The sequence below is a fragment of the Phlebotomus papatasi genome, chromosome 1, assembly GCF_024763615.1.
Source record: "Phlebotomus papatasi isolate M1 chromosome 1, Ppap_2.1, whole genome shotgun sequence".
NCBI lineage: Eukaryota > Metazoa > Arthropoda > Insecta > Diptera > Psychodidae > Phlebotomus > Phlebotomus papatasi.
In genome coordinates, this window is record NC_077222.1 from 99,137,785 (window position 1) to 99,165,115 (window position 27,331).

The 27,331-nt window shown below is 33.8% G+C and overlaps 2 protein-coding genes across 4 annotated transcripts in view; one reads left to right on the forward strand and one right to left on the reverse strand.

Annotated features, from left to right (window-relative positions):
- The window catches only part of LOC129810017 (coatomer subunit gamma), a 50,114-nt gene extending 32,233 nt beyond the window's left edge, over positions 1-17,881 (reverse strand). For both annotated transcript variants that reach the window (XM_055860244.1, XM_055860243.1), the window contains exons 1-4: positions 17,713-17,881; positions 17,491-17,621; positions 15,775-17,410; positions 10,964-11,148 (exon numbers count right to left, since the gene is read on the reverse strand). In XM_055860244.1, coding sequence (XP_055716219.1) covers positions 10,964-11,148; positions 15,775-17,410; positions 17,491-17,621; positions 17,713-17,752 — 1,992 coding nt within the window. In that variant the 5' untranslated portion in view covers positions 17,753-17,881. The remainder of the gene's footprint in view (positions 1-10,963; positions 11,149-15,774; positions 17,411-17,490; positions 17,622-17,712) is intronic.
- Positions 17,882-22,048: 4,167 nt separating this feature from the next.
- The window catches only part of LOC129810024 (GTP-binding protein Di-Ras2), a 216,397-nt gene continuing 211,114 nt past the window's right edge, over positions 22,049-27,331 (forward strand). For both annotated transcript variants that reach the window (XR_008752696.1, XM_055860253.1), the window contains exons 1-2: positions 22,049-22,552; positions 22,671-22,739. Coding sequence is in view for 1 of the 2 variants with exons in the window: in XM_055860253.1 (XP_055716228.1) it covers positions 22,484-22,552; positions 22,671-22,739 (138 nt within the window). In the remaining variant the exon portion in view is untranslated. The remainder of the gene's footprint in view (positions 22,553-22,670; positions 22,740-27,331) is intronic.

The window sequence follows — 27,331 nt, forward strand, 5'->3', positions numbered from 1 at the left end:
ATTATAGAGAACATTCTGGTCTACATTTCACCCATATAACACTTTTCTGTCAGTTCATCCAAATCCTTGATATTTTGGTTTAAATGCAAAATTTGTACAATTTCACGAATTTGATTCAAGATAACTGAATGGCGTCTCCCAACTTCAGCTCCAAATCGAATTTGCATGCACTCCGAGTTAGCTCACGTTAAGAATCTCACCTACATAAGCCGGTTAGGATTATCTGTCCCTTTTCAATACTAATTTACTTTTTTTGTTACTCTTTTTTCAGAAGGGTTGTTTAGAAACTTGGCAAGGGTTTATTGTCTTTGTTTTTGCTAAAATTAGTCTTAATACGATTTTAAAATGAATTGATATGTAGAAGTGAATTTGACTCGAATTTTGGACAGGTTGGTTATTAATTTGGACTGGCTGTAAATTTGAACAGCTAATCCGCTTCAATAGGATGTCCATTGTTCTTCATTTCATGAACCAATCTTACCAAGACCTCTTCCTGTTCATGTAAGGGAAACGTGGAATGTCACAAAAAGTCCGGAAACTTTCCATATCATTCATTAAAGTGAGTTGACTTAGGTAATCCAATTACTCGCGGATTCGCTCATTGCCTGGCTTTTCCTGGAGTCTTTCAAGGCTTTTCTTACAACATCTCATTCGTAGACATAATACTCCTCATATTCAAAATTTAACGTATTTAGTGTTAAAATCTTCCAAAAAGAACAAATATTCATATAGAATTCATTATTCATCATATATTAAAATAAAAATTCATAATTTTGATCAATTTATTTATAGTGTCCAATTTTATCCGCAAAGTGTCCAAAATAAGAAACCTGGCAAAATTATGAGCCCTTACCCTACATATTTGCAACTCCGACTGTTATAATCTATTGTCGCTTGTCATTCAAGACGGACCCTGTTGCTGCTTAACAAAAGCTCATTTTTTTTTAACTCGTTACCGATCCGGTGCTTCATTGATAAAGGATATCAATTTTTTGTCTTCATAGACCTCTAATGAAAAAACATTATCTCTAGATGTTTTTTTCCCTCTCAACCCCTACAAAACCACTTTTTTGTTTTTTTTTCTTTGAACGATTTCGAATAAACGAATTGAGCGATTTCGTTTATTTTCGTATTTGAGGCGAATATTTCGTTCATACAAGACGACATAGCCTGTTCATAAAAATCTTTATTTTGTAGTTTCAATGGTCAAAGTTTAACCCTCTGGAAGGATTATTTTTCAAAATTTTGTTTAAATTTGGATTTCTTATAAAGGTGTTGAAATGTCCAATCTCACTGTATCGATCCAAATAGATAATGAATTGGTAAAGTAATGATTTATTTTTCTTCGAAAGTCATAAAAAATCCAAAAATGCAATATTCTAAAAATCATGCGATCAGGGTGAACCAATGGAGTTCTATCTCATGAGTTCGAACACTCCGCAAAGTTGGGGCGCTTTGATATGTCTTTTGTATCAACTATTTAAACCATGTTGTTAATGTAACCTATTTATAGATAATGTAGTAATCCTTGTCCTCCGATAATATAATAATGTTTTTGGTGGACAATATGTAGGAGAGACTGGGGCAAAACTTGTCTAAACGCATATTTAATTCTTTAATTCTTATAAGAAAATTTACTGCTCTACAACATTGCAGAAGACTATTTTCGTCTATCTCGAAAGAAATGTTTTTTCCTCATAACTTTAACACTTTTTAGGTGTAAAAATATAGCAACATTTTTTAATGTAATTTTACACCTTTTTAAAGGTAAAATTAATATTTCCGGAATGTTATTTTAACTTTTTCAGATTTCTCTGTGAGTGTATCAATAATGGGTCCCGGCAAAATTCCAAATCCCTTTTCGGGTTTTTCGAGATTTTGTTTTTTGGGATTTTGGCTTTCGGAATTTTAGCGAGCATCGCTATGAATATAGATTTTATTTTGAGAGACTTATGTTTAATGACATGTTGGCAGTAGTTGAACTGAACTGCTCTATATGGCGTATCTGATCTAGCTTCCTCTACGCTTTGGGTGGAACATTTTCTACTTATTTATCTGCCTTATCTTGTTTTTCTTTATTTTAAATCTCTTGCTTTCAATAGATTTTAGATCAAAATTTTATTAATTTTGATCTAAAATCTCTAAAAATAAAATGGCTCAATTTGAACCCCTGTAATGTAGAATGGACTAAGTTGAAAAGAGGGATATCTACTGTGATAGAGCCAGTGAATAGGTAGGCACACTATAAGTGAAAACTTTTTTTTTGGTTTTGCCCAGAGCTTTCGATCCAGATAAACTCTGGGAAAAGCCAAAAAAGTGTTTTTATCTTAGGACTACCTTTTCACTGGCAATCACCGGAGATATACCTTTGAAATAAATTTGTGCCAGTCCATTTGTGAGCGTAAATTGAAAAGGCCTATTCGGCTCAATGCTCTATCTCTCTTATAATATTTATAATGGGTGTATCTTTTAGCTTGTTGCATTGAAGTTTGAGGTGAAACTTTGCAAAGTAAGATAGTTCTACTCTAGACTCTAGAGTATTAACTTATTTCAGTCAATAAAGTAACTTTTAGTGCAAACCACTGAAATTCAAAGACTCGACAACTTTATGGCGGCAATTTTGAATTCATCCTTAGTGTACGGTTGAGCAACTAAAGAGGCTCACATCTCTTTGGTGGAAGGAGGTACGAGATGTCAGAGAAGACTTTCAAATCGCATATCCAAGCGTGTTATTCGGCAAAAAAAAAACGAGGAAAAAATGGGGTTGGGGGGAGAGAATAAAAAATAAATCAAAATCAATAATAAAATAAAGCATTATGTGTATGTAAAGTGGGGTTGTGTGCGCAATTATGTCAGGCTGCTGTGCCGCCTGTTGGGTGGTGTTTTATAAATTGGGCGTCCGGGGTTGATTTGGTGGGTGGTATGAGCTGTGACAAAAAAAAAAGAGTGTATACCACCAAAATAGATTTACCTACACTCTCTTTTTCTCACTTTGGCTCATTTGCCTCTATGTCGCTATCAAACCACTACACACATATTATAGCAGCATCCCTTTTTTTCATACCACCCCCCGTCTCATAGGCGCAGGGCCATTCACATGAACACCCTCCAAACATGAACACATCCTCTTCATCTCCCCATTTGAGGGTCGAGGGGTGTATAGTGAACAAATTTTTTGTTATATTTATAATCATGAAAAGTGTATGTATTATAAAATAAAATTTTCTAAAATTTTGGGCGTGGCCACTGCTATATACATTACATTTATCGTCATCACCAAAAAAAATCATTCTCATGTTCTTTTTTTCACTGTTCCCAAACAGTACATTCGCCGCTTGAGGGGGGTGGGTGGTATGGTTAGAGTGGGTGAAGGTGGTTTGCTTGAATTTGTATAGACCCGACTATATAGTAATTTTTCATATAACTTGAGCTATGCATATAAATATGGATCTATACATTGTACATCCCAGATGTGGTTCGGCAATAATGAACGTGTAGTGTGAGATGGACTCTTCACAATGTGATAAACTCACCCTCTTCAACAAACCCCCAAACTCCATACCACCCAAAAGACATATCATCAAATTGTTTCGCAACAGAATTTCCACACAGTCGCAAAATTATATTAATTATTGAAATGATAATTAACGCTAAAGAATATAATTTTGAAGGATTGATAAATATCTTTGGTTCGGAAATTGTTTTCCACATTTCAAATTAAAATTTATTGATTGATTTTTCGTCTGACAATTTCTGCAATTCCTTCACGATGCGACGTATAGTAAATTGCTCATTAGTAATCTCCACAGAATACATTTTATTTAATAGAAGTATTTGTGAAATCCACGAAAATGGCAATGAAATATCCGTTTTATCCGCCTACGAGTAATTTGAAAGGATAATGAGAATTCACGTTGATACATTTACATGATGGTAAAAGGTAAAGAATACAGGAATCCTTAAGCGGTGTCATATGTAACACCATCATATCATATTGTTAGCCTCAAATAAGAAGAAAACAAATCATTGTGGGATCCAGGATATTTAAAAGATTTAACATATAATTCCTAATTTAAATATTTGAAATTTATTCTACATGAATTACCTTCAGGGAATAGTCTCGATTTTTTCTAATTAATTTCAGGGGGAAGTGGGGCACCTTTGAATTAGAGTACCTTTGAAATAGGGTTATTTTTCCTGTTTTTAAATTAAACTGGGCCATGCCATGATAAAATTTATCTCGACTAACTGATCGTGAAGCTAAATTACACTATGATAAGCCCCAATTAATTTTTAAATAAAAGGAAAAGGTCCCCCAATAATTCAAAGATGCTACACTTACCATTATAATTTATTGTTAAAAAATCTTCAATAATTTTAATTTAAGTGGGGGACGGCTCATCTTTGGACGGCTCATGCTTCAAACAAGTCATTTTTTTTTCAAAATGTTTTGAATGAATTTCGCCCATTATAATATAATATTATATTAGGTGAGATTCTTAACAATCTCACCTACTATAATCCTAACAAAATCTCATGTCCTCCGATTGGCCCCAAACTTTGCCAGAATGTGTTTTGACACTTCCTGATCACGAATATATGGATGGCTAAAAACCGTTCCCGTCCGTCCGTCCGTCCGTCCGTCCGTCCGTCCGTCCGTCCGTCCGGCCGCTCTTTGGAGCTTAATAGCTCCTAAACTAAAAGAGATATCGACTTGCGGTTTTCGGCAAAGGTTATATATCGTATGAAAATTGCAACTTGGTGTATTGACCCCCCACCCCCCACCCCTCCTTCCGCCATTTTGAATACCCCCCTTTTTTTGTTTTCTTAATGGCTCCGCCCCTATGGCATCGATCGGGCTCAAATTTTAGAATGTTATAGATGGGCCTTAGGGCTTTCCATCAATACCAAACTTAAGGTCCCCCGACCCCCCTGACCCGAGCTATAAGGGTCCAAAAAAAATTCTTAAAATGGACATAACTCCGGTTCTAATTATCAGAATTTAAAAAATGGGGGCTTTTTGGAAAGCTCTTGTGAAATGCCACTTCCCCTTCTAACATCGCAAGTTCGTAAAACTACCGCTAGGGGCGCTATTATTAAAAAGAAAATTTTTAAATCTTAAAAGTTAAATAACTCAAAAATTCCTTATGCAATCGGGCTGAAATTTTAGTATGTTGTAGCCGTTGATTATACCTATCAAACAAAAAAAAACCTTAAGTCGATCCATAACCCTTGACCCGAGCTATAAGGGGTCAAAGTTCGAATATTGACCGGCCTCTATCTCCGGTTCTAATTAACATAGCGACCTAAATTTTACCTTTTTGGTTTCGTCTCGATGAGCACTTTCAGATGGAAGTTCAAAAAGTCACCACAGGTGGCGCTGCGATAGCGTCAAAATTCATCGAAATTCAAAATCACTTTTCTCAAAAACGGCATTGTGCAAGTTAATGAAATTTTAGTATGTTGTAGTCCAGTCTAGGACGTTTCCAAAATGGTGCGTATGTGCGCTGTGGTTTCAATAGAACCGGAGATATGAGGGGTCAAAGTTCACGAAATTCAAAAAATCATATCTCCGGTTCTATGTGACCGATTTTGATGAATGAGGGCTTAAACGAAAGATCTCACCAAATGCTACAACTTTCTAGAATATTTGAACTTCGTGGGACCAACACCAGGGGCGCCACAGTCGAAAAACCAATTTCAATATCACATAACCTCAATTATCTCGACTGTCGCTGAACCGATTTTGATGATTACTTCAACATAATTGTAGAGCACATTTGTCTCTACATTTCGTCCATACATCATTTTCCGCTCAGACTACGCTATCACTCCGATTTTTCCGTTTAAGTGTGAAAAAATTGATTTTTCTAATAATAACGCTTTGAAATCACTCAGATGCCAATTTGACTGCCTCTACTCCACCGAGACACTTAAAATAGGGGTTTAAATGGAAAGTCCCGCAAAATACAACAATTCTTTGATTTAGTTGAAGTTCAATAAATGACTACTTGGGGGCACTCTGGATGAAAAAACGAGTTAAGAAACAAAAAACCTCGCTTATCTTGGCTTCTGAGTAATCGATGAGTTCAAGTTCTACGGCAAAATTATAGAGAACATTCTGGTCTACATTTCACCCATATAACACTTTTCTGTCAGTTCATCCAAATCCTTGAAATTTTGGTTCAAATACAAAACTTGTATAATTTCACGAATTTGATTCAAGATAACTGAATGGCGTCTCCCTACTTCAGCATCAAATCGAATTTGCATGCACTCCGAGTTAGCTCACGTTAAGAATCTCACCTACATAAGCCGGTTAGGATTATCTGTCCCTTTAAATAACTAGTCCAACGCCTCAAATTTCCAGAAAAGAGTCATGGCTTAAATCCATCAAGACCATAGAAAAAGAACATAAAAAAGGCGGGCTTTCCCATATCGAGTAATTCTTTTGTGTTACAAGTGCGCAAGTATTCTTATATTTTTTACAATTATTATTGTAATTATTGATAAAAATAAAATATTACAAAAATACAGAATTGATTTGAAACTCGATAACACTGTGCAACAATTTCAAACTTTTTTTTTGTCGCCGGGTTCTCATGCTACTTTTTCTATTGCTAGGGTCAAATGATTTACGAAAATACTTATCATTTTGATTTCATTTGGATTTAGCGACTGGTATTTACGAAAAACGGTTTTTTCCGTTTTTTGATACTTGGGTGCCTATATCTCCGAATCTACTGAACCGATTTATTTCTCACTAAGGAATAATTTGTTCTCCTTTAGATGCCCGATAAATCCTCTGAACAGATGAAGTTCGTACAACCGACACCAGGGGCGCTGTAGTCCCATAAATGTCAGAAAACATGTAAAAATCGAAATTTGTAGCAACTTTGATCAAGAATATCTCGAAAACTAAAACTGTTCTTAACAATCTTATTTATGGGTTTGATAGAGAATTTTATTAGCTACATTTTTGTTCATATACAACTTTTTGCTCAGATTATTTTTTAGCCTCGAAATAGAGGTTCAAACGAAAAATGAGCACCCAGCCAACTAGAGAAAACCCTCATTATTTCACACATTTTGACTTTTTCTTTTCAAGTTGAGGTAAATCCAGGATATTTTCATACTTTTTCTAAATTGCATAAGTTTAATAAATATATACATATTTTTTCTTTTACATCGGAAAATTTCTTAGCCCAAGATACACAGTCTCAAAGATGGCGTGACGCGCTTCATATTTCACTTGTGATTTTTGACAAACATTTTAAAGTGCTCTATTTCGGGAAGAGGCCAAGATATTTTTTGCTATTTTTTTTTTAAATCTGACATGTAATTTTATTCTCTTTAAAGGCGTCTCCAAACTTTCCCCTATCATTGTAGGAAGCAACGTCAAAATTAAAAAAAAGGCAATTTGTTTATGAAAAATTGATTCTAGTGTATAGACACCATAAATCGACATACTTTTGATTTTTTTTAAATTAAAAAGTATATTATTAAGCATAAAAAAACTACATTCCCTCAAAGAAAGAGGGGTCCACTTTTTTTGTTGAAACTACTTAATTTTTTTTTTTTTGGAAATTCCCTCAAAACAATTGAGTAGTTAAACTCAAAAATGGATAGACTTCTTTTCAGGGAGTATAGCACCACAATAGTATTTACCAAAAGGAAAAATATTGAAACTTTTGGATTTGGTATTTAAAAGAAAAAAAAAGTTCAAATTTTTTTTTTGGTAAAAACAAAAGTTTTTCACATTTTTAGTACATATACGCTATTTTTTTTAAAAATGTTTTAGACTTTGATCACTTTACTTTTCGAAAAAAAAATACAGTACGACTCCAATAGAGTCAACACATGTCATGTCTGCAATATTCTAAGTTATTTTTCTTGTTGAAGTTACTATTTCACTCATTCAAAATTGACTCAGATTGTTACTCGACAAAAGTAGTTTAGAAAGTTTGACATTAAATTTGAAATTTTACATATTTTTACATATTTTTCACTGTGTTTGAAATTTTTAGGAATTAATACTATCAGAGTCGTACTGGACTTTTTATTTATATATTTCGCAATAAAAGTCTAAAACATCTTTCAAAATAGAGTATATGTGCCAAATATATGTTAAAGTTTTGTTTTTGACAAAAAAAAAATTTTTTGGACTCTTTTTTTTAAATACCAAATCCAAAAGTTTCAATATTTTTCCTTTTTGGTAAATACTATTGTGGTGCTATACTCCCTGAAAAGAAGTCCATTTTTGAGTTTAACTACTCAATTGTTTTTGGGGAATTTCCAAAAAAAAAAAAATTAAGTAGTTCAACAAAAAAGTGGACCCTCTTTCTTTGAGGGAATGTAGTTTTTTATGTTAATAATATACTTTTTAATTTAAAAAAAATCAAAAGTATGTCGATTTATGGTGTCTATACACTAGAATCAATTTTCATAAACAAATTGCCTTTTTTTTTATTTTGACGTTGCTTCCTACAATGATAGGGGAAAGTTTGGAGACGCCTTTAAAGAGAATAAAATTACATGTCAGATTTAAAAAAAAAATAGCAAAAAATATCTTGGCCTCTTCCCGAAATAGAGCACTTTAAAATTTTTGTCAAAAATCACAAGTGAAATATGAAGCGCGTCACGCCATCTTTGAGACTGTGTATCTTGGGCTAAGAAATTTTCCGATGTAAAAGAAAAAATATGTATATATTTATTAAACTTATGCAATTTAGAAAAAGTATGAAAATATCCTGGATTTACCTCAACTTGAAAAGAAAAAGTCAAAATGTGTGAAATAATGAGGGTTTTCTCTAGTTGGCTGGGTGCTCATTTTTCGTTTGAACCTCTATTTCGAGGCTAAAAAATAATCTGAGCAAAAAGTTGTATATGAACAAAAATGTAGCTAATAAAATTCTCTATCAAACCCATAAATAAGATTGTTAAGAACAGTTTTAGTTTTCGAGATATTCTTGATCAAAGTTGCTACAAATTTCGATTTTTACATGTTTTCTGACATTTATGGGACTACAGCGCCCCTGGTGTCGGTTGTACGAACTTCATCTGTTCAGAGGATTTATCGGGCATCTAAAGGAGAACAAATTATTCCTTAGTGAGAAATAAATCGGTTCAGTAGATTCGGAGATATAGGCACCCAAGTATCAAAAAACGGAAAAAACCGTTTTTCGTAAATACCAGTCGCAAAATCCAAATGAAATCAAAATGATAAGTATTTTCGTAAATCATTTGACCCTAGCAATAGAAAAAGTAGCATGAGAACCCGGCGACAAAATCATCGTTGCACAGTGTTATTGAAAAAAAATGCTCCATATTAAAACAAATATTGCAATAATTGCCTACACACTGGGCAATTTTCTTCAATATTGAAACTTTTATATCAATAAATCTTTGCAATGTGGAGGCAATCCTTGTCAATATTGGATATTGAAAAGAAATATTGCAATAAATTTTGTCAAATGTATAGCCAGCTTAAGGGTGTTTGAACCCTTAAATTTTATTTTTACATAATTTCTCCTTAATTCTAACTCTAGAAAGAATAGATTAAAATTGAAAATTCAATTTTATAAAATAATTTAGTTTAAACAGGCAACGTGTTAGAACTAAAATATTTTATCGATTAAGTAGTTGATTGGATATGAACAATGCTTAATACGAATTATACTTCTTGTATTACTTAAACGGAAAAGAATCCCATTGTTTTTGTGATAGATTTTTAAAATAAGACAATTTAAAGAAGTTTAGCCTAAAAAATTACAGAACTACAACATTTTATAATATAAGATATCTTGCAGACGACATCTTGAGCTGGATTGAGGGAATATTACGTATGTGCAAAAAAGAAGTGGCAAAGCGTCCCAGCTTTGCGGAATGCTCGAACTCAAGAGATAGAGCTCCCGTGAATTAGTTTTTCGCATGATCTTTGGTGCTTACTGGTCTATTACAGATCAAATTTATTCATAAATCACAAGAGCATTTAAAAATCAAAACAAATCGATACTAAACCGATTCATTACCGATGAAAACCGATGCAAGCGGGTTCTAAATTTCAATACCTGGCCAAAAAATCCAAATTTAACCAAATCGGTTGAAAAATTAGCCCTCCAAAGTGATTTAACCTTCAATAATTCAAAATGGCAAATTTTCCGATCAGGCAGGTGGAACAGCGGGCGAGACTCCAGGGTATCAAGCAGCTTCTTAGTAGAGTGCTGTTACACGACATATTGATATTGAAATCCCCCATGGTAATAAAATCATTATGATAATGAAATCATTATTGCAGATGGATAAAAAGATTATTATTTTTACTAATTCTAGCAAATAATTCCGTAAAAATAATTAAAAATTTTTAGTATAGTAAAAAAAAGAAAAGGAGATAGATTTTACATAAATTGAAAAAAAAAATATAAAAATTAAAAAAAATTGTTAAGATTTTTAAACAAAATTTGACAAAAAAATTATAAAATTGTAATTGTATATAATAAAATTGAAATTGTACAAATGAAATTTGATCAATATGGAAATAAAACTGGAATTAGAAATTAGGAAACTTAGGAAAAATAAAGAAGTTGTTTAGAAACTTAGCGTTTTTGGGGTTTTTGGTTTAACTCAAGAGGATTCATGATTTTTTTTTTAGTTTTTATCAATCTGCTAATTTATTTACGAAAAATATTTTTCCGATTGGTAATCTAAAAGCAATTTTTTATTTTATCTTTTATTGTTTTCAACACAAACTCATTTCAACCTCATTATCTAAATAATTCATAAAACAACCAGATGGTGGCATTGAACAAATTCAGGTGTAATTAAAATGGGTTGAGCGAGGGAGTTAACGGAGCAAACCAATCAGCTTAAGAGATTCTCAAGAAAATTAATTACCGCAGGAAATTGGTTAATTACCCAATGAACTCTGACACCTCTTAAAAGACAATGAAGAGTGTGAACTCACCTGAAAGACCATGTGGTGAGCGAAGCAATGCTTTATGCAGGAAACCGTATACTCCGTCTCGCTTTCCGTGAGCTGAACGGGAAATGAGGACTTGTGAAGGGGACCCAGGCGTTGAATCCCCGGAATCTGCGACAATTTTTCGGCATTGGCTTCCTCTCGGGTGATTTTGGGAGCCTTAGGGACACCTGAAATAAAACCAAAGTAATAATTTTTAACTAAAAGCACCAAAAATTGTTTTTTTTATCCATTATTTTGCAGAGAATATTCGACTATGACAAAATAAACTACGCCCCTGGTTAAGGAAATGCCCTTGACTTGTCCCTTCTAATGATTTTCGAAGGGCCTAATTAATCAGAAACTGTATATGAACCGTCTGTACCAATTTGAACAAAAAATTACTCGATTGTAAGGTTATTGTACAATTTTGCGCTTTTGTACAATTTTTCGTTTTGTTTATTAACTGTTTTTTTCATTGAAAAGTGTAGAGGGAAGCGCACTACTTTCGGATAACTGAAGCTTCGGACAAATCATTTTTTTTTATATTCCTTATGGATTTCACCCATTAGCTCTTTTCTGAAAATTAAAGGCATTGGACTAGCTATTAAAATATAATGTTATATAAATTATGTAAATTCATTTATAACATACTGAAAAAAAATGGATTGTCCGAAGTTTGAGTTGTCCGAAGGTAGCACGCTTTCCTCTATCTTTTCTCTTAAGCTGTCTACACATATGAGCATTTTTTAAAAAAATTCTTTAAAAAAATTTTTAAAAAATAAAAATGGGTCGGTTTTTTTTACAAAATTGCTTACATACTAGGCAAATTTCTGTAAAAAATCCATTTTTTTACAAAAATTTTCACTAGTGTAGAGCCGATACTTTTTAAAAACCTTTTTAGGGTTATTTTTTAAAGAATTTTTTTAAAAAATGCCCATAGTGTGTAGACAGCCTTACACGCAATTTTTTGCCTAATAACTCAGAGAAAAACTTTCGAGAACTCAAATTTTCATTACTAGACTTTTTAACAATTTTTTTCATTTTAAATATTTTAGACTCTTTTTCTCAAAAAATATTTTTTTCAAACAATTTTTTGGACATGTCAAAAAAAACTTTACTTTTTAAAAAGAGATAGCAAAGCGTCCCAGCTTTGCAGAATGCTTCAACTCACGAGATAGAGCTCTCCGTGAATTAGTATTTCGCATGATCTTTTGGTGCTTACTGGTCTAACAGAGATCAAATTGATTCATAAATCACAAAAGCATTTCAAAATCAAAAATTGGTAGAAAAATGATCATTTTAGATTAATCCACGGACATACGGACAAACAAAAAACATGAATACAAGAAAGATAAGTCATTTACGGATATTTAACCGATTCATTATACTGATTTCAAGACCAGTTAAAACTTTGATTTTCGAAAATTCAAGATGGCGATTTTTTTTAGCTTTGGACGAAATGTTCGCCTGGACCACCTCTAAAAAATATTCAAAAATAAAAGAACTCGTAGGAGTCGTTTTCGAAATAAACAAAAAATATGTTTTTTTAGGGAATGGAGAGTGTGGGGGAAATAAAAATCACAATAATGTTCCTTGGGTCAACTTATGAGAGGGGGGGGGTCCTTCGAAGATCGACGGTTCGTATCTCTTACCGTTTCGCCTCTAGATGGGTAACAAGTTTATGGACAGAAAAAGTGAATATTTAAAAAAGATTTGTCATTTACGAATAATAACTGATTCATTACCGATTCATTCAAAAAATCAAGATGGCGGTTTTTTAGGTCATAGGTACAGTTTTGTATGTTTAGTCTAAGTGTTTGCCTGGACCACCTTCAAAACATATTAAAAACAAGAGAAATCCTAGGAGCCGTTTTCGAAAAGATAACCAAAGAACATAGTTTTGGAGGGGATCATCAAACACCGAAGGTTGATTTATTTTACCGATTAAGTTCTAGGACGGTAACAAGTTGAAAAAGTCGATTATATAACTGCTCTCCGAGTGTGAGCAGTAAAACAGAAAATCAAGCACTGCACTTTAATAAAATCAATCCGATATTTGCACTTGATTGAATTGTTCACTTTTTGTTCAAATAAGACAATATGGGCGTTGTTTATTTTTCATTAAATGAAGATAAATGCTACATATATCACGAAATCCCCTTCCAAAATTAAGATAATCTAGGTCTCTAAGAACTCTGTTAAATTATCTTATAAAAAAAAATAAAATTCGATCATATTTTTTTTAAAGGGCGTGGCTTAAAATTTCTCTCTGCAAGAATTTTAAAAATAAAGCAAAAGGATTTAGATTTTAAATAGTGCAAGAGGCTCCTCATTTTTACAAAATCAAATTAGTTGATCATCTATCTAAGATAATTCTACTTTATTAAAGTGCTCATTTTTGTTCAAAAAAGATAATAGGGGCGTGGTCTACTTTTTATGAAATAAAAATAAATGCCACTAGGGTGATTTGTCTAAAGCGAGACAGTTTGGAAAGTTGGACAAAGCAGTGTGGAATGTGAGACATCTCCTTAAAAACTTGATAATAAATCAATTAAATATTTCAATTTTCGATAAAAAGATTATTAAACCTAATTTTATGATTATTTTAGAAGTTAAAAATGCAAAAGTCGTTATTAAACAATCAAAGAGTGACTTGCAAGAATTTAAAAAATGTATTGCATGCGTAATATTTATAACCTTGACACGGTAGTTGTCAGAACCCTCAACATTTGATTTTATATATTTCGTATAATATTTTGTCATTAATATCACTATGTCCATCTTTCCAAAACTTTTTGTCCCGCATTCCAAAATTTTGTCCACCTTTTCAAAATGTGTTGTTTTCTAATTTGATTGAATATTCTAATTAATTGGTTGCAAATTCTAATAAAAACTGTTAAGATTCTGTTACAATATTTGACAAGGAATCTCATGATACTAAATAAATGAAATTAATAAATATTTATTCGGCTTTAAAATGCATTTGAAATTTAACTTTTTCTTAAGTGTCTCCCTTTCCACAATACACCTTATATCATAAAATTCCCTTTGAAAATTAATATACTCTAGGCCTTTCTGTACTCCTGTTACAGTATCTTAAAGGGAGATTGAAAATTGTGTAATCCTGCCATAATTTTTAAAGGGGCGTGGCCTAAAATAATATTCAGGCAAATTTTACTCAGGAACTTTATTATCTCTGTTCAAGATTTTTGGAAGCAAAATAAAAGAATCAAGTTTTTTGAATGATGTACTTGGCCTCTATAGTTCCATAAAATAAATTTTTTGTTTATGTTTATAATTCTTCATTTTTGTAAAAAAAAAAGGGTTGTTGTTCATTAAAGACCGGAAAAAGATGCTAGATCGCGCAATTACCTGCTCAATATAATTTTTTTAATAGGATAATTCGAAATTTTGGTTATGGTTTGTGAAGGGGGCGTGGCCTATAATTTTTTGAAGCAGAAATTCTCAGGAAATCTAATATGGCTGCTCTGTAACTGTATTATCACACTTGTACATTAAAATTTGAATATGATTCACATTAATTGTCGCTGGTGAGAGTCCAAATGTGTAATTTGTGTGTTTGAATCATTTTATATTCAAAATTTGATCTATTTGTTGATAAAAAGGTAGACTTGGCCCGCAAAATTTGATATAAATTGATTTATAGCATTAATGCGAAAAATTAATGCGATTTTCTCATTAATTTTTTAATGTGAAAAATATTTGTGCTTTAGGTAAATTTAAACTTATTTTTGCAGGCCAAGTCCACTTATTTATCAATAAATAGAAAAACCTCAAATATTAAGTGACTCAAAGCTCACACGCTCACAAGTGACAATTAATGTGAATCACATTAAAAATTTAATGTGCAAGTGTGATAACGCCGTAAGGGTGTCTACACATTAAATGAGCTTCAAGAAGTGTTTTTCAAGAAAATTGTCTACACATTGGTGAGAATTTTTGACAAAAATATGGATTTTTGAAGAAAATTTGTCTAATGTGTAGACAAATTTCTTCAAAAATCATATCCAATTGAAGGTAATTTCCATCAAGAATTTTTTAAAGAAATTACCCGCTACACATTGGAATAAAATTCATCAAAGTCATTCTTGACAGAATTCTTGAAGGAAACCATCACGATTCAAGATTGTTTTTCACGAAAATTTGTTATTTTCTGCTGGAAAAAGGAAGAAAAACGTTTGGTGAAGTTCCTTGGGATAGTATTTAGTAAATTTCTGAAGAAAATCTTCTAAATATGCAAGGGAATAGTGTATTTCTGGAGATGTCGTTCCTGGTGAAATCCAACCCAGCCTTTGAAGGAACATTTCCTGTGATTTTCCTCCAGAAATTGCATATTTAGAAGATTTTCACTAAATACTATCCCAAGGAACTTCACCAAACGCTTTTTTCACTTTTTCCAGCAGAAAATAACAAATTTTCGTGAAAAACAGTCAGAAGAGCAAGAGACTTGGAAATGATTGCAAGCTGTCAAAAATTTTTGATGGAAAATAAAAAACCCAGTGTGGAGGCATTTTTCTTCAAAAATTCCTTCAAAAATATGAATTTTTCTTTCAAAAATTTTTGAAATAATTCTTGATGAAATCAGCTCCAATGTGTAGACACCTTAAAGGCCTCTACACATTGAGAGCAATTTTCGTCAAAAATTGCATTTTTGACAGAATTTTGACGTTTCCACCTGTAGCATTGCATGCAGTTTTCTTCAAAAAAGCAAGTTTTGACAAAAATTACTCTCAATGTGTAGAGGCCTTAAGGCAATGGGGCTTTTGAAGAGGTTTTTAAGGATTTTAACTTACTGTTTGTGACGATCATGGCATCGTTGTGGGTCTCTTCCTGGACAGGAGCCGTATTGGGCACGATACTGAGGTCGAAGCGGTCAGTGAGGGAGCCATTGAGGTGCTCCTTGAGGGCTTTCTCGAGCAGTGGCAGGGACAGTTGCATGTCGTGAGAAACGTAGGATTTTGACAGGTTCATGTCGGAGGCTTTTAGGATTGTCAGATAGTAAGTTGCACGATCGCGCACCTCGTCATCCGTGTCCATTTGGCAGCGATTGAGGAGCACTAGAATGTTCTGTAAGAGGTCCGGACAGGCAGCACCGAACTGAGCCATGGCCGAGACTGCAGCTGCCCGGACAGTTGCATTCTCCAGGATGACGCGATTGTAGACGAAGCGAATGTAGCGTGAAGGGGCCTTGGAGAAGGGTCCTTCCTTGCCCAGCAAATGGAGGATCCTCACGGCCAGGGAAGTGTGTTCGCAATCCTCGATGAATTCACAGAGATGGGAGAGCCCGGCTTCCTTGGCATCGGGATTCTCTTCGATGATCGTGATGATTGTGTCCACGATGGATGTCTTGTACTCCAGGCCACCTTCCTCCCGGAGCATCCCACTGAGGAAGTTCATGAGAACCGGATGCTTCCGTGGGAATTTGGAGCAGAGGGCTCGGATAGCTTGGACGACAACCACTTTGAATTCATCGGAAATCTCAGCGACAAAGGTGGCTATCTGCTTCATCAGTCGCTCCACGGAACTCTCAGCTCCGGTCTTGAGGAGCGTTGTGATGGCCAGGGTGGCGACTGAGCGATTGGAATCGGTTATGAGGCCCTCGAGGTCGAGATTGCACGCTGTCACTGCTGCCGGATGCTGCATGGCGACTTTGTTCATCGTCCGGACAGCTGCGAATCTCAGCGTGGCCTTTGGGGAGCCACAGAAGAGCTGCAGGATACTGACAGCCGGCGCCAGCTCCCTGGGACCTGTCCGTTTGAGATTGACAATAGCATGGGCAGCCTCGTAGATGACCATCTCGCTCTTGTGTCGCAGGCATGATTCAATAAATTCAAACAGAGGCGAATCCTGAAGTCCTCCAGTGCTCTGATCTTCCTCCTCGATCAGCTTAGACGCAATCCGGATCACCATGCACACGGCATAAGGACTCTTGAGGCTCTGCCTTGTCAATTTATTCACCAACTTCGACACGGCCAATCGATCGGACTTCCGGATGTGATAGAGCAACCCAAGAGCATGGTACTGAACCATGATATTGTCACTGTTCAGGGCTTCCTGAGCCTCATTGGCCCACCTTTTCACCACATCTCCAGCCGTCGAGGTCAGATGGAGCGAACTGACCAGGGCTGCACAGGATACAGCAGCATTCCTGTCCACAATGCACTGCTTCATGTAGCGCTCCACAGCCTGGAGCATCGTTGCATCCGTGATGCTACACAGAGCCCTGATGGCAGCAGCTCGATACAGATCCTCCTTACCTGTCATGTCCTTGGTGAGGGAACTGGTCACGATGATCACATCATCAGCCGTGGAACTCAGTTCCTTTATTCCCAAATAAACCATCCGACGCAAGATGACATCCTTGGACTGGAAGAGCTTGGTGGTGGCAAAGAAGCAATCTGTTGCTTCCCTAGCAGCCAATTGCTCTCCCTACCAAACATACAACCCACATTAACCCATCTCTTACCCTTCCCGGAATTCCCGGACCACCAAATCCCCGGAAAACTAACCTGATTGATGAGATAGAGGATCTTGGTGAGAATATGCGTACATTTCCGGGCATTCACGGGTGTCTCATTGAAGGATCTCGTCTCCTGGAGAACCGCAGTCTTCTCGAGATTCTGGAAGGGATTTCCACCACCTGAAACGACAGGAAAACATTCCTCAAGTCGCTTCACCGAACACGCAGGCACAATTTCAATCAGCAAAAACACCATCAATTATCCACATACCATCCTCCTCCTCTTTCTTATCACGTTTGAACGAACTCATTTCAATCTTTTCAACACTTTTTCACACTTTCCACGGGGATTTTCACGCGAAAAAATGCAGAAAATCGAAGATTACTGAGGACACCGACTGGAATTTTCTTACACGTCACTAAAACTCAAAAGATTTGTAAAGCTCTCGTAGGCAAACTTCAGTTGAAGCATTTTATTACGCGTAGAAAAATACAAACCATTGATAAAAACTTCAGAGAGGGGTGATGACAAATTTCATTCATAAAAAATAATTTTATTGTATTTGCCGGTATTTTTTGGACTTTATTTTAAAGATATCTCTAAGAGTTTTTCTTTCCAATATATCAACTAAAAAATGCTCAAAAAACTGTACAATATGGAATAAATGTTTTTATTTAAAAAAAAAACAGCTTTCCCGGAAGCTGAAGGGGAAGTTTAAAGGGAGGAGCCGGAGAAGCTTTTTTTGCAGGAAAGAGATAGTCGTATAATTTTTACTATGTGCGTATGAAAATTGAGAGTTTTGGCTGATGAAATAAAAAAATAAAATAAAGTTTATTGACAAAACTAAATAATTAATAAATTGAATTAATTGACAAATAAATTTAAATGATTATTTTTTTTATTTACAAAGAAAATGTAGGGGAGAGTGGGGCAGTTAACGACGGGGCAGTTTCAATTTTTGCATATTCTTCTTATACTTTTGAAAGGAATGGGATAAAACCTTTATGTTATTGAAGAGATAACTGAGACCCATGTTCATAAAAATAATTAATTTCGTGATGTTTCCCGTTTGAATTCTGTAATTGGTTTTATAAAACTGCATCAAAATGAAACATTTTGTAATGTTTTATTTTCAACAATTTCTGAACTATTGCACTTATCTATCGAAGTAACATAATTGTATTAAATTACTAGTGGTTTTATGTTTATTATAAGGCATTTAGCATTGAATGAAATCTAAGACGGTTCTGACAATTTTGATTTAAGTTCCGAAACTTCGCGAGGGGCAGTTTCATGCTAGCACACGGAGAAGTTTCCAGTATCTAACAATTTACTTTTTTAATCAAAATTAACTTAAAATTAACATTGAAAACGTTTTGTAGCTGTTTTTGTCGATAAAGTTCGAAATTATGAAAAATAGTATTTCCAGTATTTCCTAAAATTTCATTAAAAAAAATTAAAAAAAAATAATGTTTCAGTGTTTCTTAAGTATGAAAATGATAAATTTAATTGTTATAATATCTTTTCAGAATGTTTTCAGCACGATATTATAATTTTTTTTGTATTATAAAAATTCAAGACTTTAAAATAATATTATAAAATTGTTATACTAAAAAGGACATGTTCTAAAGAGATATAATGATCCAAAAATGTACAGAATTGGCTTAGCACTACAAAAGACATTTCTTTCGTTTAAAAATTCAAAGAAAGTTGCTCAATTAATGAGAAATAGGCTTGGAAATCTTTGGCGATATATTATTTTCTCTGTATGATAAATTAGTGTTCAAATTCTGTTATAAAGTTTTTGTTCGATTATATTTTTAGGTTTTAGAGTCTTAGAAGACTTCAAAATAGTAATTTTAATCAATTCTGGTATCTCAAGTTTCCTATAAACACGTTTTACTTTCTCAAAAATTGCCTCATATTTATCTTGAAATTGCCCCACAACGGGGGACTTTGACGCATTCTACCATTCAAGTAAAATCATCTTCTCCACAATAGACCAATGAAATTAAAGGATTATTATTATTATTTTTATTAAACCCAAACCCAAGTGTAATTCACAGAATATACAAAGTTTTACTTCTGTTTATCATCTTTTTGCAAAATGGTCTCAAAATCCATTTTGCAATTTAGAGGTGAAACTGCCCCACCCTCCCCTAAGATAAAGTATCCTCGAGCTCGAGTCGACCGCCTCTCGGCTCGACCACCCTGGGTTCCTTATGTCGACCGGTGGAAAAATTTATTCAATTTATTTATTTTTATTTATTTATTTATTTTAGACTGAAAAAATAATAAAAGTGCGAAGCATGAAAGTAATTTCCTAAAAAAAAATCGCAATTTTCCAACAAATTATGGCATGCTTCTTGATATCCTTGACTTTTTTCTTAAGGAATTATTTCAATTATTACCCTTAAAGATTACTAGAAAATTTAAATTTTTAATCTAATCGGAAGTCAAGGACTTTATAAGAAGTTCAAGGAGATGAAAAAAATTATTGTTATTTATGTTATGTATATATTTTTAATGTTTAGTAAATCCTCATTTAAAGTAGTGGACAGACATTGCGGACAAAATTTCAGAGACAAATCACACATTTGGAGTTGCAAAACAAAGAAATGTAATAACATTGTCTAAATAAAATTTCCCGCCTTTTTAGTCACTGAGAAAGTCGACTTCGCATAGTATGGAATAGGACCATTTATACATCTTTCTACGCGCTTGTAAGACGTCCCATCCTAATGCTACAGCTCCTAATTGGGAGCAATTTTCGTCACAAATTGCATTTTTGACAGATTTTTGACAGATTTTTGACATTTTCACCTGCAGCAGTGCAGACAATTTCCTTCAAAAAAGCAATTTTTGACAAAAGTTGTACCCAAAAGATGCCTTTATGGCTGTCTCGCTAACTATTGTTCTGCAGATAGGAATCCCATCTCTGATGAAAGAAAAGTTCTGCCGACCTGGCTCCCAAAAAAGACGACTGCGCGCCCGATAAGAAAGTGGATGCCGTTCGAGAGGATGGCCCTCAGTCCTGAGGATAAAAGTCCCATTCACAACAATATTATTAAAAATAGATCACTTAATATGTATATTAGTTAATATGAATATTAATTTTATCAAATATTTCGCTATTTCTACTTTTTTAATAATATTTAAATAATATTCAAGTTATTTTAAGCAAAATACAGTGCCCGCTCCCTAATCCAGATCGCCATAATCCGGACGAGTTATCGACGGTTACATTTAAAATAATTTTGAGGTCATGTATGCATGTGTGTTCAGCAATGAAAATGAATTATCCTGTGATGTTTTTTGTTTAATAAGTGAAGTATAATAGCATAGAAATCTCTAATTATGTCTTTTTAAACTTCTTTAAAACTTTTATTCCAATTCCAGAAAAAAACTTGTATTATATTTTCGAGACGTTGAACAAATTCAAAAAATCCATCAGGATTACGAAGCAGGCATATGTCATATTGTCTCCCAATCATCCGGATAACGAAGGTTGACTAAGCAGGGAAGCGGAAGATCGAAAGATATTCCTCAGGAATGTGTAAGTTTGATATATGAATATAAATAAACAAAAAATCGTTGGACATCAAACAGATTCTTGGTTTTTCTGTCTACTGTATACTGTAAAAGTTTTAGAGTTACCCGATAGACATATCACAATTAAAGATTGTTAAGTGTGTTAACAAAGCTAATGAATACAATTTGATTTTTGTTTGGAGTACTAATGAATATTTATTTTATGTCTTATTATTGACTTGAATATTTGCTAAGAGACTAATGGCCTCTACACACTAGAGAAATTTATGTCCATATTGAAGCAAATTCCGTACGCTTGTGTAGGAAAAACTCTTCAATATGGACATAAATTTGTCTAGTGTGTAGAGGCCATAAGAGACGGCACAATGTAATTAAAACCACAATTTTGATTAAACTTTTAACTACATTTCCAGCAATAAGGCTAAATTAACCTTTCCAGACAATTTCAGAGATTAATTTAATTAATTTGTATACTGAAGAACAATGAACAAATTTTGATTGGTGCGATCTGTTTCTTATTTGAATAAAGACGTGCAATAAATAATATTGTAGTATTCTAAAGATTTTTTGGTGATAATGTGATATATTGCACGTGTATTAATTTCTGGCTTTTAGACTAAAAAAAAATAAAAAAGAAAAACAAAGAATTTTATTTACGTAAGAAAACTGTGAATACGTAATTTGCAAAGATAATTATCAATCAAAGCGATTTTATAATGACTTTATTATAAAATTTTTGCAATAACAAGAAAGTTTAGAAAAAACAAACAGAATAAAATTGATCTTGAATCAAGTCTTCAATCGATATTTTTAAAAATCAACCTAGACATCCATGACTAACATTTAAAATTGTTTTAAATATTTTTCTATTTTTCCAATCATTTCAGACTGATCCTAATCATCCCCAAAATGTTGATTTTTCCGACAAACCGAAGAAATCCAAATACGCAGGTCGGCCCGCACCCCAAAATTGCAACGCGCCAACCGTTGTCGTCTATTTTCCATTTCACTTTGATTGGCGCAAGTGAGATAACATGATAAGAATTTTCCCGTGCATGTGAGTAGGATAAATATCGTTCTCGGAAAATCTGTCAAAATTTTCCAAATTTTCACTCTCTCGCATTTTAGTTATTTTCCCTTCTTGAATCCGAAAACTGCAAAAAGAATCGAATTACCGTGCAATATCTCATCGTCCAACGAACATCGAAGCTCCCGTGTTTGTTATTTTTGCAAATTTAAATTGTTATAAGGAAAATGATAAGAGTGAAAAAGTGATTGTGTTTCATTTGCGTTTCGTCCTCGCATTGGGGGCTGCATATGTAAAAGGCGAATTTGCCGTGGAGGCGATCAGTGGGTGACTTTTTTTGGGGAGCAATAGAGCCCATCATTTGGGAGTCCGGGAACATTCCTGGAGATACATCTTTTTTCTTGTTAAACGGGTTACAAAAAAGACGTCAAAATTGCAGCCAAGGCGCTTAAACTTGGGGCGATGCCGGAGCAAAGCAACGATTACCGTGTGGTGGTATTTGGGGCTGGTGGCGTGGGAAAGTCCTCTCTGGTGAGTCACCCCCTACCCCATCGTGCTTCAACAGATTGTCTTTCTGTCGGAAGGACAAAAATAGACGAGTTTGAGAGTGAAAATAGATATCTCAAACTACCCCTTTTTTCATCTACAGGTCATCCGGTTCATAACGGGGAGCTTTCGTGACTCCTATATACCCACAATAGAGGACACCTATCGCCAGGTGAGTACCTATTTTGGCCAACTTAAATACCATGTTGAATACCCAAGGAGTGTGGGCGAGGAGGTGCCTAATCAACTGTTTTGATATAAAAGGCATTATACGATCGAAAAAAGGGGCTCTCATTTCAAATAAATTAACCCAAAATAACGTGCTTTTCTGGAAACTCAGAAAAATTCCTTTTTTGTTTCGTTCATTTTTTGGGACTCTTGAGTATCCAAAGGCTAATATGGATATTCTAGGAAAAACAATTTTCCTGAATTTAGAACCAATAAAAAAAATAATTCTTTTAAATGGTTACCAGCTTTAAAGCTATCGAAATCTAAGATATATTTTTCTAGGACTTTGATTAATTCTCGAGTTAGGGTATTTTTGATTTAAAAAAATCGTGAGAATTTTACGAACTTTAGTTCAATGTTAATTGTATTTATGTACAGAGAAATCGCCAATCAGAGCAAATGACACTAAAATCATCCAGTTTTTTCTCAGTGGAGATAGGAAAAATTCCTGCCTCCACCCAGAATCGAACTGGAGACCTCTCGTTAACTAAACGAGTGCTCTAGTTAAAAAAAAATCGTAAAATTGGCTTCCACCATATGCTGCGGTCCTGAAAGATTTAACCAAATTTGTAGAGCGTACGGCCTATTCGACACATGTCAACCCTATTTGGTGTAGCATTTCGTGCAAGCTACAACACATACGTCGCCTTATGCCTGAAATGCTGATACAAAAGAAATGCAGATACGACAGTGTACGATGCAACAAACGAAATATTTCAATGAATAGGGAGAGCGATGTTTACTTTGTATAAATATTTATTTGCTCAATATCCCTTTTAAGGAAAATTGTAACATCTTACTGTCTAATTCTACCACTGACTAATGCTAATCTATTCCCCTTACATTTCAATAAGATTTAAAATTAAATACATTTAAATTAAATAATGTTTATTATATGTACACAAATAAATTTAAACAAATTGAAAAGAAATTCATTGTTTTTTTTTTATTTTTTCAATACATTAAACGGCGAATAAATTTATTTTTAATTTGTGTTAATTCTCTTTAAATAAATAAATAAATAAATAAACAAATTAAAAAAAAACGGATTGCTGGGCGAAAAAAACAGAAATTCAAGGATATTTATTCAAACTTACCCTACTAGAAAATGATTTTTTAAACAAATTAATAAAAGCTTATTATTATAAGGGGAAGTGGGGCAGCTTTGAATTGGGGTATCTTTGATAATTCGTTTGTAATCCGAACTGAATCTCACTACGATTTATTTAGCTCCAAAAACCAATTCTTAAACTAAATTGAACTTTTCAAGTTTATTCATTTTGAGGTTCGTAGAGAGGAACTTGTTGACTCGTGCAGCGCAATATCCCCTAACCGGGTCCCGGTCAAAATCCCGAAAGCCAAAATCCCGAAAGCCAAAATCCCGAACGCCAAAATCCCGAAAGCCAAAATCCCGAACGCCAAAAACCCGAAAGCCAAAATCTCGAATTCTTAAAAGTGTCATAGCTACTCCCGCGATTTCACTCGCGCTTGCTGGAGGCAAAGGGAAATCTTCTGTGTCTTGGAAAATTATTTTAAACATTTTCCTCCATATAATTTCATCCCTTCCAGGATTTTAAAAATTCGAGATTTTGGCTTTCGGGATTATGGCTGCCACCGCCCCTAACCTCTACGTTAGAGACATATTAGCGCTGTGTCTAGAGAACAATCTGGCTGGACCGTTAAAATTAATTGCGAAACTTGTAAAAGAGAAACAAGATAAATGTATAAAATTTATGGTAATCTGGTTATATTCACTCATAGGAGTGGATTTTAGTTTAGGATTGTGTATTGTGTTGTAGTCCGTTTCCGTTATTTATTGGTTATTAATTTTTTAGGTATTTTATTGGACAGGATATCGATCAAAATACCAGTTGTCCATTTTCCCTTCACGGATTACAAATTTAAATTTTCGTTTTATTATTAAAAAGATTCAAAATGGACTGATACATTCTGTATCAGTGGTATCAGTCCGCTGAATTCAAGTGCAGTGTAGCAGCAAGCCCTTCCTCCTTACCTGATTTTTCTCCCAAAATCAAAACCTAATAAAGAAGACGTCCATTTTGGGCAACGGTTTTTGTGAACCGGTTATAAACCGATAATAAATTTTAGTAAAGACGGACTAGAAAATGGAACAGACAGACTTGAACTGAACGCCTAAGAGAACGGAAATAAAATAAAAGATTAAAAGTCAATTTGAGTCTTTAATTGAAAAATAATGGTGTCTACACTATTAAGACCTGTACACATTGATAGCAATTTTCATCAAAAATTTCATTTTTACAGAATTTTGACGTTTCCACTTATAGTGGTGCAGACGAACTTCTTAAAAAGCATTTTTGTTACGAAAATTGCTCCCAATATGTAACAGAGGTCTTTATCATAAAAACTATTTTTGGGGATCTTTCGGGTGATATATGAATCGGTTCAAATCGATTGAGATCTAGTAAACAGTAAATAATGTGAAAGTATTTTTGAGGTACAGCGAGTAAGTCACGGGTTCGAGTATTTCGAAAAGTTTCAGATACTTTGTCATTCCTTTTATGAGACTACTCTTATTTAAGTTTCTATTAAAGATTTTTTAATGGATCCCAGGATTTCTATAATTCTTCTTTACGGCAGAAGAGACCGCAGGATTAAAATTATCATGAAATAGGACTTTTCTTCGAAAATAAATTTGTTAAAAATCACCTTTTATTAAAAAATCCTTTTTTTATTTATATTAAAATTGGATTTCAATTAAAGTGAGAATTAAAGAGTTTCATGCACTTTAAAAGCCAAAGTTCAAGCATTTTGAAAAGTTTAATTTAAATAAAGTTCATGTTTATTTTGCGAAAGAGTCTTAAAAAAATGAAAATGCATGAAACTGCCCCATACTCTCCGTTGTTTCTCCAATTTTACGCAATAATCTCTTACATATCAGTGCATTTTTCAAATTTATTTTTTTTACGGTTACATCGTAATCTTATTTTCATTAATTATTTAAATATTACGCATAAATAGACCAATTTGCTTATTATAAACTTTTAAAGAGTTCTTTGGGAGAAAAAAAATAAAAAAAATTTGAACAAAAGTCAAACATCAATTAAGTGCAAATCCTGTTCTAATATAGAATAATTTGATGATTACACATGTTGAATCACTTCGCATTCTTTGCGCAATTGCACATCGAAATGAACAATGACAAACCCTCTGAATACGATACTCGAGTGGAGGGTGCGTGGGTGGAATGTGGGTGGAGTAAAATGCCTCTCAGTTGAATTCGATGGATCACAGTGAATGCATTTTAATTTTCCCACAAATTGATATGAACCAATTTGCCCCCAAGTTGTCGTGCCCATTAAATCCTCCAAATTTTCCCATCAATCCAGCCAAAGGCGGAAATATCTTTTTACTCAGACATCCTCCAGCATTACAAGTTGTCCTGGTACAATTTGTACACCCACTGTTGCATTTCTTATGCTTCTAGGAAGCCATGCCAATACCCTTTTGACCTTTATAGGCTAACATCCGGTGTACCAATTAATAATTCGTGGGATGAACAAAAACACAAAATCTGGATATTGGAATCTTTTTCTTAATGAAATTCCTAGAATTATCATAAATAATGCCAAAGAGGTAAATTTCTAAAAGGTCAATCAAGCTAATTACTGCACGGAATCTGTTTGAGATTGAATCAGTAAAAAATTACTGCAGCCAAAATTCTCGGAAAAACAATTATTATTTTCAGGCTAACTGACAAATGATATGCTCAAAGCATCACAGGGTCCTATCGTATATGCATTTCCCTATTAAAATAGTTCATTGTATGGCTCTGAGGGACTCAGATTTTCTATTTATATTGGAAATGTTAATATATTGGAAATTATTCATGCGATACTTCAAGTTTTAATTGACTTTTTGACATACGAAATAATAACATCCGAAAATGTCTCGATGCTTATTTACTGTACTTCTCTATTATTTATTGAGGCCTCTTCCAATTTAGTATGAACTAATTGATTGGTAATAATTTAAATTTAGGATGTGTACTAGCATGGAAGGAATTGTAATAGGGTTCCAAAATAAAAGTATTAGAGATGTACGTATGATTTTCATTCAACCTTATAACAAATTTATGATACGAAGAATTAATTGGTACATAGTAGGATTTAATTATTGATTATGGCTCAAATTATTTCCAATCCTCTCTTTCTCCAAGTAAATAATTATGAATTGTACTCAAATTAAATATCTGAAAAAAATGAATACAATTCCTAGATAAAAAATTAATTATCTACTCACTCATAATACGTATAATACAAAGTAAAACTGTCTAGAATTATACATTGTACTTGGCACACAATATTAGGTGAGATTCTTAACAATCTCACCTACTATAATCCTAACAAAATTTCATGTCCTCCGATCGCGCTCAAACTTGGCCAAAATGTGTTTCGCCACTTCCTGATCACGAATATATGGGGGGCTAAGTTACGTTCCCGGCCGGCCGGCCGGCCGGCCGGCCGCTCTTTGGAGCTTAATAGCTCCTAAACTAAA